The 13288-nt window shown below is 43.5% G+C and overlaps 1 protein-coding gene across 3 annotated transcripts in view; it reads left to right on the forward strand.

The window, feature by feature from the left end:
* Positions 1-798: 798 nt before the first annotated feature.
* The window catches only part of DTNBP1 (dystrobrevin binding protein 1), a 132136-nt gene continuing 119646 nt past the window's right edge, over positions 799-13288 (forward strand). Inside the window, exons 1-3 of one of the 3 annotated variants that reach the window (XM_078446615.2) lie at positions 799-1037; positions 10825-10878; positions 12080-12130. In XM_078446615.2, coding sequence (XP_078302741.2) covers positions 982-1037; positions 10825-10878; positions 12080-12130 — 161 coding nt within the window. In that variant the 5' untranslated portion in view covers positions 799-981. The remainder of the gene's footprint in view (positions 1038-10824; positions 10879-12079; positions 12131-13288) is intronic. The other 2 variants (XM_078446613.2, XM_078446614.2) reach the window with 2 other exon arrangements.

Below are 13288 nucleotides of genomic sequence, written 5' to 3' on the forward strand. Positions count from 1 at the left end.
TAAGTAAGCAACTGGTATGAATTGAAGGAGCAGGAGGGGGGACAGGGCTGAAGATAGAGAATTGGGCGTCCATCACTGCCTTGATAGAATTTCCAGCATGGTAGAGCGCACATGGAGAAGAGCAGGAGGCTGGTGATGGAGACTTGGAAGCAACTGTTGAAATAAGACTGGACAGGAAGGGAGAATAGAAGTATGATGTCCCTGAAGGCAAGAGAAGAATGTGTCTTAAAAATGGTATAAGGTATTGCTTTGAGGGTCACTGAAAGGTCGAGAAAAAAAATCAGGGTAGGTTCGTGATAAATGGCATTGACAACATGGAGCTCACCGGTGACCTGACAAAGGCGACCTCCTTTGGTGTGAAGGGCACAAAAGCCTCATGGAGGTTGAAGTGGAAAAGTGGTGATGTGGAAACAGTTGATTATCCTTCCCATTTTATGAATGAAGAAACCAAGGCTTAGAATGGTTAATTCTCTCATCCAAGGGCAAAGTCCCTGGGGTCAGTTCCCGGACCCAGGCGGTGAAGGTTTGCTTCAGGGATGTGCACTCTGTGCAAGAAATTTATCCAATTCTCTTCCAAGTCGTAAAAACCAACGCTGCTCTCAAAGATGCCCTCAACTGAAAACATTCTTTCACGATGCCACTTGTGTTTTAGAGAAAAAACGAGAGGGCCCGGCTCGGGCTGCAAAAAGACATCTTTTGCTCAGCTGCGAGGGAAGGCCCGCCCCCTTTCCGCAGCCCGAGGCCGGCGCGGCCCACTGCGGCTGCGCGGGCCTGGGCGCGGCGGGGGCAGGGCGGGAGTGCGCGAGAGGGGGGCGGGAACGCGGAAGGGGCTGCGGCGCCGCGCGCCGACCGAGTCGGGGGCGGGGCCGGGCGCGAGTGTGCGGGGCGCGCGGGTGACAGGTGTGGGGACGGCCGAGCGGACCCTGGGTGGAAGCAGAGGCGGCGGCCTGAAGCCCGAGGGAGGGAGACACGGCGGCGGCGATGCTGGAGACACTGCGCGAGCGGCTGCTGAGCGTGCAGCAGGATTTCACCTCCGGGTGGGTATACGGCGGGAGACGAAAAGGAGCCGGGGGCCGGGCCGGGCCGGGGCCCCGGACGCCGCCTCCTTCCCCTCCGCGCACCCAGTGCGCTCGGTTCCCATCCCGCACTTCCCGTCCCCGCCCCGCCGAGCAGAGTCACGAACTTTCCGGCGTCGGTCCGGCGGCGCTAAGTAACTTAGGTTCCAGTAAGCCGGCTCCGCGGAGCGCGCGGAGGACGGCCGGGCCCCGTCCCGGCGTTTGGGCGGCCGCGGGAGGGGAGTCACGTGGCGGGCGGCGCGCCCCCCGCTTCCGCCGCCCGTGGAACTGGGCCCGCGTCCCTTCGGTCTCCGGAGCCTGCGACGCACCTGCCCGCTCGGGCCTCGGGCTCCTGCGGCCGCGCGGGGAGCTGGGCCCTCCGCCCCCTTCTCAGGGCGAAGGTCGCGGACTCCCCGTCTCTGCTTTCTCGAGCGGCCCGCTCGCGGAACCCCCCAGGCCTCGCCTGCCGCCTCTTTTCCTTTTGTTTTCTCTCGCTGCTTTTGCCCCGAGTTCGGCGCCTTGGTGAAGAAACTCTTGGGCAAGAGAAGCAGCAGAACTACACCGACACTGTTAATACAGCTAGTGGTTAAAAGCGCGGACCAAGCGGTTCCCAAACTTTGCTTAGACTCACCTGGGAACCTTTAACAATCTTGATCCCAGGTTGCCTCCCATACCGGTTTAATCAGGCAGGAGATGGGGTTTTAAAGATCCTCCGGTGATTGCAGTGTGCAGTGAAGTCCCGGAAGCACAGGCATAGACTCTAGCGCCAGACTGGTAGGGATCTCCTCTCTCCCACTAAGCCACTGTATTTTTGCAAGTTCCTTGAGTTGTCATGCCTCGGTTTCCACAACTGTACAGTGGCGATAAAGATGGTCCTTACAGGGTTGGGCAGATTAATGAATTAACGTGTAAAACGCGGCCTGTGGGACAGGAAGCCCTATGGCATTTGTGGTTACTAGGTAGGGCCTAATTCATTTTGATTTTTTTCTTTAGGAAAGGTGTTACTTTTATAAAGAATCTGTTACCTTTAGCTTACAGATCCTTTGGAGAATTTTCTGAATGAGGACATCTCAGTCATCTGGTTTTAAGTTTCCAATGAGCAAGATGCTGGCTAAGATTTTATCTAATGGAACAAAAGTGTTTACATTGCCTTTTGGGTGCTGAGTGGTAACAAACTGTTATATACATGAGCACTGACCATAAGTAAATCATTTTTGATAGTTATGGTTTGGAGTTCTTAAGAATATTATAGATGCTATGGGAGTCATTCGCTTATGGTGTATTTGCATGCTTGCAATTTTTTTTCTCATTTAAATTGAAAGAGTAATTTCTGAGTGTAAATTATTGAAGAATTTCGGTAGGATACTGGAATAGTCTGCCTGTAGCATGAGAATGGTCATAGATAAACCCATCTGGTATGCCCCTGTTATCATTACTTCCACATTCTTTGATGACATAACCGTCCGTCTTCTTCTGGCAGTTACTGTAACTGTCTAGGTTGTACGGATGCCTCAGAACCCATTCATACTCATGACCTTTGCTTAAGAAGGTTAAACGTACAGGAGCACCTGGGTGGCTCAGTTGGTTAAGCGTCGGACTTTTGACCTCGGCTCAAGTCACGATCTCGTGGTTTGAGATTTCGAGCCCTGCGTCAGGCTCTGTGCTCACTTTGCAGAGCCTGCTTCGGATCCTCTGTCTTCTTTCTGGCCCTCTCCTGTTCCCCCCCCCCCCCCCCCCCAAATAAATGTTAAAAAATTTTTTTTTTTAAAGAGGTTAAACCTAGAAATCTGGACTCTGGATCCAAACCATCCTGGGAGATCTGGATAACCTGAGTTTAGAGTTTAGGTTAGGAAGAGGGTTGGGGGGATCTGGTTAGAACCCCTTGGAAACTGACTTTACTACTTGACAACGTCATAGGCTGGGGCCACTTTGGGATTTAGACACCCTGAGAGAGCTTTCATTCCATTTAGGCACCTGGTCGACTTCTTCTGTGCAGGTTCCTCTCAGCTGACAAACCTCTAGATGATCAGTGTGTGCCATTCAGCCTGCCACCTGGCAGGGAAATAACTCCTCTCCAGGTGATGTCTGTTTTCCAGCTGACTGTCAGCTCGGAACTCTGATGTTCATTTTTGTCAGGTTCACAAATTTCCTATGCGACCCTTGCCAAGAAAGACTCCTCTTAATTCATCTTAGTAAACTCTTCTATATTCAGCTTGAGATCAGCCTATTTGACGCCATTGAATATTTCACCTTGACGAGGAAAGATGAAATTAAACAGCCCACGTGTATATTGCACGAAGGCACTGAGGGATCCAGAGGTGAAAGGGACATGGCCCTCACCTCCCCCAAAAGATCAAATTGTGCCCGGCACACCTTTAGAACACTTGGCGTTAATGCCTGTAGAAACCAAAGCAGCTGGCTTCTAAAATGATTGGAAATTTCCCGTGTTGGGTTGCCCGAGGGAATCAGAAGGAAGGCCGGTCTGTTTCTAGTTCCTTCAGTGTTTCCAGTGTTGCTCCTTACGGTCACCCAGAGTGGTACCCTCTCAGGGCTTTTCTGTTCATTTTCACCTTGTGAGAATTCATGAAACTAGACCTTAAATGTAGGCAAATTAACTTTTTTTTTTTTTTTTTAAGTGAAATAGGATTATCTTTATCAGTCTCACCAGGGAATGTCCCATTAGTGATAAAGCACACCTGAGGAACACAGTGAATTTCTACCTGCCATCCACACTTTGAAAAATGCAACTTTTTCTAATGAAGGCATAGTGGCCAGAGATGCTGATGGCCTGCTGGGGTCACTGGGTTGTCTGTGGACTTGGGGTCTTTTTTTATAAATTTTTGTAAGTTACAGTTATATCAACATTGAGATAAACTCGGAAATTATATCATGTTCATTCTGACTTAAGCAGATGGCCGGCTGACCCCAAGGGCCTCAGGAGTGAGGGAATTGGTTCTGGGTCTCACCCTCTTCCCCTCACCTAAGTGAGTCTTAATTTGATTTCACTTAGAGCTCTTAGAGCCTTTTGGAGAGTTCACATAGAACATCCACTTTTTAAGGATTGGCTTGAGCTCTGAGGGAAACTTTTGGATGATACATGGAAGCACACACTTCAGATCCACTCTGGTCTTTGAGTTTTACCTTTTGAGCTGTTAGGACTGGAAGCCTCAGGACTGAAGTAATCGGGTGCACAGAACCCTCCAGGTACTGAAAATCAGATATACTGATGGTTTACAGCCACCTGTCACCGCCTGGCGTTTCCGGTTTGTGATGCTCTGGGTTCTTGTGAGTAGGGATAGAAACCTTGTACTGTTTCCCCCCTCAGAGGCCCCCACTGCCCCGCAGCCTTATTTCTCTGCTTCCCTCCTGTGGTATCAAAACCTGCTCAAAGGAGAGGATCTAATAATCTAACTCAGTGTCGTAAAATGGTGAGATTTTGCCTAAAATTTTGACTCTTCCAGGACTACTCACCTTTTAAATAAGCAGGATAAAAAAAATCTCAATATTCAACCTGATTTAATAACTAGTGAGTTCCTACTAAGTGTCGGACGGTAGGTGATGCGCTCAAAAAGTGTCCTTTTGTCATGGCAGCTTTTTTCATTTCATTAAAAAAAAAAAAAGATTTAAGAGGCTACACGCTCAACTGTCTTTACTAATTAGTGTCCGTATCTTGGGCTAGATCCTGGGGCCACAAAGGCGACTGAAACAGTCTCTGCGCTCTGGATGCTGTAGACCGGGGCGGTGTCGTGGGAGCAGAAGGAACTGAGCATTAAAGATGCACATCTGGGGCGCCTGGCTGGCGGTGGAGCGTGCAGCGCTCGATCTCGGGGTTGCAGCTTCGAGTCCCGCGTTGGGTGTGGAGCTCACTTAAAAATAAAATCTTAAAAAAAAAGAAAAGCAAAAGATACAAGTGATACATGCGTGAGCCCAGAGGAAAAGAGTCATTAATTCAGACGCATTTACAGAAGGCTTCAAAGAGAAAGTGGCTCCTCGACTGGGCCTTGAAGAATGAGGAAGGATTGTACTGGCTTACGGTGAGGGCATTTCCAAGACGGAAGCAGTTGTGGGAGAGGAAGCTGGGAGGGAAGGTTAGTGACTAACCGAGGCTCTTCAAGTGCTCTGCTCAATTCACTCATTTATCAAATCCTCACTGAGCACTTAACTCTGTGACCGGCGCCATTCTGGAAGCCAGGGAGGTAGCAACAGAACATGGCAGGCAGCAAATAACGTCCCTGGGCTCATTCTGTTCTGCCTCTAACGGGAGGCAGAATACTTAGAAGGTCCTAAGAGGTCTTGAACAGTAAAGCAGGCGAAGGGGCTCGGGGATGAGTCGGTTGCTACGTTGTACAGGGTGGCCCTCGCATATTTTTTACACCGACTGAGCCATTTGAAGGTTTTTGGGAGGAGGTAGTAGGAGTCTGCCCGTATTTCTGGAAGAAATTTGAGACGCGGTGCGATGGGAGAGGGCTGGAGATGTGGAGCGGGGAGATTACTTGGGAGGCTGTAGCCGTGGGCCGGGGGAGAGATGATAAGTCCATGCTGGTAGGAATTTAACAAGCAAGGGGATGTGACAGGCCCCGGGTGGATGTGACAGGCCCCAGTGGATGTGCCAGGCCCCCGGTGGACGTAACAGGCCGTAACAGGCCCCAGGTGGACGTGTAAACTGGGACATAGAGGAAGTGAAAAGGGTGGAGGAGTATGGAGGGTGGTGGCTTTGAAGGGTCTTAGGTGAATGATGTCATTTACAAACAAAAAGGATTTTAGAATGGTTCTGAGAGAGAAGCAGTTGACCGTGAATTTGTTGTGAATTTGTTGAGAGGTAAGGTGCGGCCTGACATCCAAGAAGCAATTGGAAGTTTAAGAAACCCTGAGGAGGCAGGTCGGAACTGACAAGGTGGATTTGGGGTTAATTAGGGAAGAGAGAGTCTAAATCCCTCTCCCTTTCCTGGGTTTGTGCAGCTTTTGCGTGACTCTCTGAGGCTTCAGAGCTTAGGGGTCGCGTGTACTTTTAAGTGTGATCCGTGCTGTGTTTCCGTGATCTTGTTTTTTCTTTCTTTTCTTTCTTTCTTTCTTTCTTTTGAGAGAAAAAAGTATGATAAACGTTAACGGGAAAATAGAATAGACTGGATTTGGATTTGCAAGCAGAATTTAAAGTCAGAATGATGGAGACATGAACGTTAAAGGAATTGTACCTTAATGATAAAAATGTGCTCATTAATATGTTTTTGTGGTGTTTTACAGCAATCACGACAGCTGATGAGGTGAGCCAAGTAGGAAATTGAAGCGCAAATAAATGGAATGCCATTAAGGTCACCCCGGGAGGCTGAGTTAGCTGGAGAAAGCACATTTTCTGCTCATCCTTCATCGTAGTGTTCCCTATATCACTCTGTTTATCTCCTTTTTAAACCTGTCTTGGGGGCCGTTTTGCTAATCACCTCCATTTCTTAATAAGAGGCCCCCATTTTTAATATTTTTCTGCCAAACTTAAAAAAAATAAGCGTGCTGGTCGCAAATCAAGTGAAGTCTTTAGAACAATCTAAAAATAAATTAACAGGGGCGCCTGGGTGGCTCAGTCGGTTAAGCGTCCGACTTCGGCTCAGGTCACGATCTCGCGGTCCGTGAGTTCGAGCCCTGCGTCGGGCTCTGTGCTGACCGCTCAGAGCCTGGAGCCTGTTTCCGATTCTGTGTCTCCCTCTCTCTCTGACCCTCTCCCGTTCATGCTCTGTCTCTCTCTGTCTCAATAATAAATAAACGTTAAAAAAAGAGAAAAAAGAAAAATAAATTAACAAAGTGTCAGGGTAAATTTGAGGTTTGGTGCTTTGAACCCAAAAGTGTATATAAATTAGTTGCTTTTGGTAGAAGACAATTGTCAGGTCTAAATTGATAATAGCCACATAGCAGCACTAATGTCTTCCTGGGGATAGTGTGGGATTAGGAAGAAGTTTGGGAATGGTGGGGAAGCCTTTTATAGGAATCTCTACTTTATTTCACCTTGACCCAATGACGTACTTAGTTTCTTACCTTTGTTGGTGGAGATCATTTTTCTTATACTTTTCATTTGAGTTAGCTCTGTTTACAGAATGCGGCCGAAGTCGTATTTGGAATTTTATTTAATTCCTGTGGCAAATTATTGTGGTCAATATAATACTACCGTTTTATATATGAGGAAACTGGGGTATTACACCTGGCTCAGTATTTCCTTCTTAGTGTGTCATAACATTGTGGGACATTAAATAGCTTTTATTAGTGGGTTGTTCCCAGCACAGAATCACCGTGGGAAGCTTTAAGGAGAATCATTGCACAATAAAAACAGTAAGCTACCTTTAGTTGAATTCTGGGCTTTAAGGATGTATTTCAGAAAGGAATGTTTTGCTTTTTTTGTCACTTGTTAAATATACCTGACCTTAAAAATATGTGTATAGATATATATAGATATAAATATATCTATATCTAAATATATAAATATATTTATATCTATATATATCTATACACAAACACACACACACACATATGTATACATATACACACACAAACTCACCTGACCTTATTTTTTCTCAACTTAAAGTAAGAATAATAGTCATTGTAACCCTTTATGTGTTCTTCTTCTCAACTCTCTTCACTGTTTTCATCTCCTTAGAGCTACTTTGTGTTCTCCATCAGTTTCTGTTCTCAATTTCGGCACACATGATTTATGTGGAGACAGCATGATGAGAAAAGATGAGTATCTAAAAGACTGTTTATTACAAAAATGTTTTTATAAAATTTCAGACATATAAAAAAATGGAATAACACAGTGAACCCCATAAATCCATTATTCAGATTCAAGAGTTGTCGACTATTGCCACATTTGCTTTGCCTCTCCCACAGTTACAAAATAAATCTTAGATTTGTCTGCTACATCTCTCCTACATCAGTTTGCATCTCTAAAAAAAAGTACAGGGGTGCCTGGGTGACTCAGTCTGTTGGGTGTCTGACTTCGGCTCAGGTCATGATCTCGTGGTAAGTGATTTCGAGCCCTGCATTGGGCTCTGTACTGACAGCTTGGAGCCTGGGTCCTGCTTTGGATTCTGTGTCTCCCTCTCCCCCTTTAGATTCTGCCCCTCCCACGCTCATGCTCTTTCTCTCTCTTAAAAAATAAATAAACATTAAATTAAAAAAATACAGATATTACATACATTCAGTGCCAACGTCATACTTAACTGAATTAACACTGATTCTTTGATATTATCAATTATCCAGTCCATAATCAAATTTCCTGGTTCTTAGAAATGTCTTTTTATAGTTGATTTGTTCAACTCCAGATCAAATAAGTTCCACACATTACGTTTGGTTAAGGTCCAATTTTAAAGCAGATGGTTGTTAAGGAGCCACACGGAGAAGCCCTTACTGACCCAGCAATTTTGTTTTCAGCTGCCTGTAACATTCATTCTTTCTTTCTTATTCTAAACTAGTTTTTTGCTTTTGTTTTTTTGGGGGCGTGCGGAGGAGCATCCCAAATTTGATATAATTGAGAAAGTATAAGTTTATATCAGAAACAAATATTTGAGGAGTGCCTGGGTGGCTCAGTCGGTTAAGCGTCCCACTTCAGCTCAGGTCATGATCTTACAGCTCGTGGGTTTGAACCCGTGTTGGGCTCTGTGCTGACAGCTCAGGGCCTGGAGCCTGCTTTGGATTCTGTGTCTCCCTCTCTCTCTACCTCCCCCCCACTCATGGTCTGTCTCTCACAAATAAATAAACATTAAAAAAATTTAAAAAAATAAATATTTTGAAATATCAACCTCCACATTTGCTGGACCATATAATAAGAGTGGTCCAAAAAGGATCTTAACGGTTCCCTTGCAATATCCTTGTCCACCTAACTGTATGCAATTGTCCTGAATCCCCAAAAATAATACCAGAATCCTTGTGAGCATAATGTCCTGCTGTGTATCACCATCCTAGGATAATTCTACCTGGGATGTACAGCTAAGTGCCTTTCTCAAATTTTGGAGTGGAGGGGATAGAGCATAACTGTCAGAAAAGCTTTTCCTAGGTGTTGCTTAATCTTAGTCTAAACCGGATTTACCGGTTGCCAAAGTAAGCTTGGAAATTTATATTATTTCTGTAGGACAGTTTAGACTTTTTACATACAGCTCCCTAGACTCATCTGGGGAGATATATACAAATGAGTTTTCAGTTAAAGAGATGGCAGAGTCTCTTTAACAATGTGGAAAGTTCATCTCCTCATTATCTTACTTTTTGAGAAACAACAGAGTAATACAAACATTTCTTGTATGAAATTGGCATTCCAGTTTGTTTAAAAAAAATAAAGGCCCTTTCTGGTACTTAGCTGGGCATTATTGACAAAGCTCTAGTGCTGTATCAGGACTCAGACGTGTGGTGGTGAACTACACAGGGTTGGGGCATTCGTAGGAAAGCCAGCTTGTACGTTAGGGCAGTTTCTGGCTGAGAGCAGTAAAGTCCGTTGAGGAAGGCGCACTTATTTCTAGTTTTACCAAAGACTTTTTAGGGGCTAGTGGTGGTACTGTGGTCTGTGTTTCACACTCTATTTAGAAATGAGTATTTGTTGAAGTATGCACATTAAGAAGAACATTTACAGCAATATCGCATTTTATATGAGAGTCGCTCATGATTTAGTAGTCCCTTTTTGGCAACCTCTATTGTATAGTACAGAGCCGACAGCCAAAAGAAGGTGAAAGCGGGCCAGTGAGGCAAAAATAAATTGTACAAAGTCTGCGTATTATGTAGAGAGGCGAACCTATTTATTCTGTGCATTTTCTGGCCTATTATCTGTTTTCTAGCCCGGTAATTTAAAACAAATAGTGGGGAGCCTGAGTGGCTCAGTCAGTTAAGCGTCTTGATATCAGCATGATCTTGATATCATGATCTCACGGGTTCGTGAGTTCCAGCCTTGCATTGGGCTCCATGCTGACAGCACAGAGCCTGCTTGGGATTCTCTCTCTCTGCCTCTCCCCCCCCCAATATAAGTAAGTAAATTTTTTTAAAAAGTAAAAAAGTGGATAGGGAGGGAGGAGGCTGCAATAGTTAAGTAGCCAGCAGAAGCAGGAAGTTATCACAGATAACCAAATGACCAGTGTTGGAGATAGAGCGCTTAAATTTAGAAAAAACAGACACAGGATCCCAAACAAACTCAGATCCCCGTAGATTGGTCTCACGTTGGCAAGCGAAGAGCTATTCCTCGCTCGGAAACGTCTGAGGAGATGGCTGTTTTGCCACAAAACGTAATCGATCGTATTCATAAAAATGACCTGGAGTTAGCAGAACATGTTAAATAGAGTGTATCGAGCCCTCTTTCATGAGAAAGGTTTGTAATATACTTTAGGAAGCTTTTTATCAATGTGTAAAATTTCACAAAATGTCGGTAAAGAGCTTTGAGTGCCCGGTTATAGTATCTACTTAATAAAATGTGCTGCTTTGATAATCTTTGTTACCTACCAAATTCACCTGTGTGAACTGCTGCTTTTTCTAATGATGCCAGCTAAGTGACATTTCTCTAGTCTGATTACGCTTCAGGATTGTTTCTAAAAAAGGGATTGGGGCAAGAACAAATATAAAGGTGCTTGCTATAGATACTCTGTTTTGGGTGTCTTACAGTAAACACTCAAGTACTTGTCTGTAGAGGTGCTTAATTCTTGCCAAAAAATTATTAGCTTATCTGACCTCAAATTATAACAACTGTGAAATTTATGGTTGAAAAGAAATCTCTTAACCTGTAAAGATGTGATATTTTATACTTGTTGAATTATAGGCTGAAGACTTTAAGTGACAAGTCAAGAGAAGCTAAAGTAAAAAGCAAACCAAGGTAAGCCTGTGCTAAGATTTAATTTCCTTTGATGTAAATTTCATACGACCACGTTGGGGCTCTAATTGTAATAGTATTGTTACTTTAATGAATTTTGCATTTGTTGAGCACATTTGACTGCAATCTGATTATTTATAAATTTTGTTAACACTGGAAAGTTTTCTGATAAAATTGTAAAATGGTTGAGGAAGTGGTGAGATGTAGTTGTATTATTCTAGGACAAGCAGTGGTTATTTTATTGTTTGATCACAATTAATCATTTCTGTATATTGAACACAAAGTAAAAGTCCTGCGTTATCGAGAAGCAGATTAATAATGAAACCATACTTGGCAAGAGAGCCTCGTTAGCTGTGTCACTTGACATGTATGAAAACCAGTGTTGTGCAACTTTTTCATTTTTTTTACATAAGTGAAGCATGACCAAATTTCACTTTCAACCTAGTGATTATGAGCTTTTTATTTTTTTAAATTATTTTTTAATGCTTATTCATTTTTGAGAGACAGAGTGTGAGCAGGGGAGGGGCAGAGAGAGAGGGAGACCCAGAATCTGAAGCAGGCTCCAGGCCCTGAGCTGTCAGCACAGAGCCCTACGTGGGGCTTGAACCTGTGAACTGGGAGATTGTGACCTGAGCCAAAGTCGGACACTTAACTGGCTGAGCCACCCAGGTGTCCCGAGATTATGAGCTTTTAAAAAAAAAAAAAAATTTTTATCTTGTAGCATTTTATTAAAGTGTTCATTGTATTATGTGCTAAGAATAATCTGTAGGGCAAAGTGATGGATGATAGTACATTACAGTATTTTATTTTATTTTTTTCCTAAATGTTTATTTTTGAGAGAGAGCGTGAGCATGAGCAGGGGAGGGGCAGAGAGAGAGGGGGACAGAGGATCTGAAGCAGCCTCTGCTGTCAGCATGGAGCCTGATGTGGGGCTCAAACTCACGAACCCTGAGATCGTGACCTGAGCTGAAGTCAGATGCTCAACAGACTGAGCCACCCAGGTGCCCCTACAGTATTTTAATTGTGAAATAAAACAGTACATTTCTCTAAAAGTTTAGGTATACTGTCATCAGTAATTTAAAAATATTTCACATCATAATTATAATGTCAAAATTCTCATATAGGTTTTTGTTTTTGTTTTTATTTTTAGTCGGCCTAAATCAGAAAGAATTTTAATAAAATAAGTGGGTTTTTTTTTTGGCAGGACTGTTCCGTGTTTGTCAAAGTACTCTGCTGGACTAGAATTACTTAGCAGGTAAGTGTTTTCATTTAAATAACAAAATTATGCTTCTGACTGTTGCCTAAAAATATTTTATAATTTTATAAATAGAAAATGTAAAACAACTAAATTTTACCCAAACATAGTGATTAGAAATTACTTACTTGTTCATTTCCCTGAAGGGTTTTTACTTTTCATTGATTAGTGCAAAGGCCATTCAGACTTTGAGCAGATTGATCACTATTATCTTTGCTCATCAATACTTTATTATGTGTATTTATTATGTTTCTGGTTTTTCTTTTGTAAGAACATTGATTTTGAAACTGAGTCTTTGATACTTCTTTTACTTTGATTTTTAATTTTACACCATTTCTTCTCGACTCCTCTCCTGTTGGCATGCAGATTAATATTAAAATGCATGATTTTCTTAGATATGGCAACAAAAGCATAAACAACAGAAGAAAAAAATAGGTAAATTGGACTTAGACAAATTAAAAACCTCTGTACTTCAAAGAACCCATCAAGAAAGTGGAACAGTCCACAGAGTGAGAGAAATATTTGCAACTCATATATCGGAGGGATTTGAATCTAGAGTATACAAAGAACTGTGATAACTCAATGATAGAAAAACAACCCAACGAAGGAGAGGCAAAGGACTTGAGTAGATAGTTGTCCAGAGAAGATAGAAATGGCCAATAGTCACATGAAAAGATGCTCAGCGTCATTTGTGATGCTTGTCAAGACCACAGTGAGATACCACCTCACACCCACTAGCATGGCCATCATCAGGAAGGCGCTAGCAAGTGTCGATAAGGATGTGGAGAAATAGAACTCCTTGCACTGACGGTAGGAATGGAAAAAATGGTGCAGCTCCTGTGGAGAATGGTTGGGTAGTTTCTTTAAAAAGTCAGTCATAGAATTACCATGTGACCTGGCAATTTCACACCAAGAGAATTGAAAACTCACGTCTGCATAAAAGTGTGTACACAAATGTACCCAGCAGTGTTATTCATAAAGTAGAACTAAGCAGCCTAAAAGTGGAAACAACACGGATGTTCATCGACTGGTGAAGTGTATATTCAGCCACAGAAAGTAGTGGAGTGCCGATACAGGCCACAGCCTGGGTGAGACCCAAAAACATTATGTTAAGCAAGAGGAACCAACACAAAAGTCATGTATTACATGATTCCATTT

The sequence above is a fragment of the Panthera onca genome, chromosome B2, assembly GCF_046562875.1.
Source record: "Panthera onca isolate mPanOnc1 chromosome B2, mPanOnc1 haplotype 2, whole genome shotgun sequence".
Taxonomy (NCBI): domain Eukaryota; kingdom Metazoa; phylum Chordata; class Mammalia; order Carnivora; family Felidae; genus Panthera; species Panthera onca.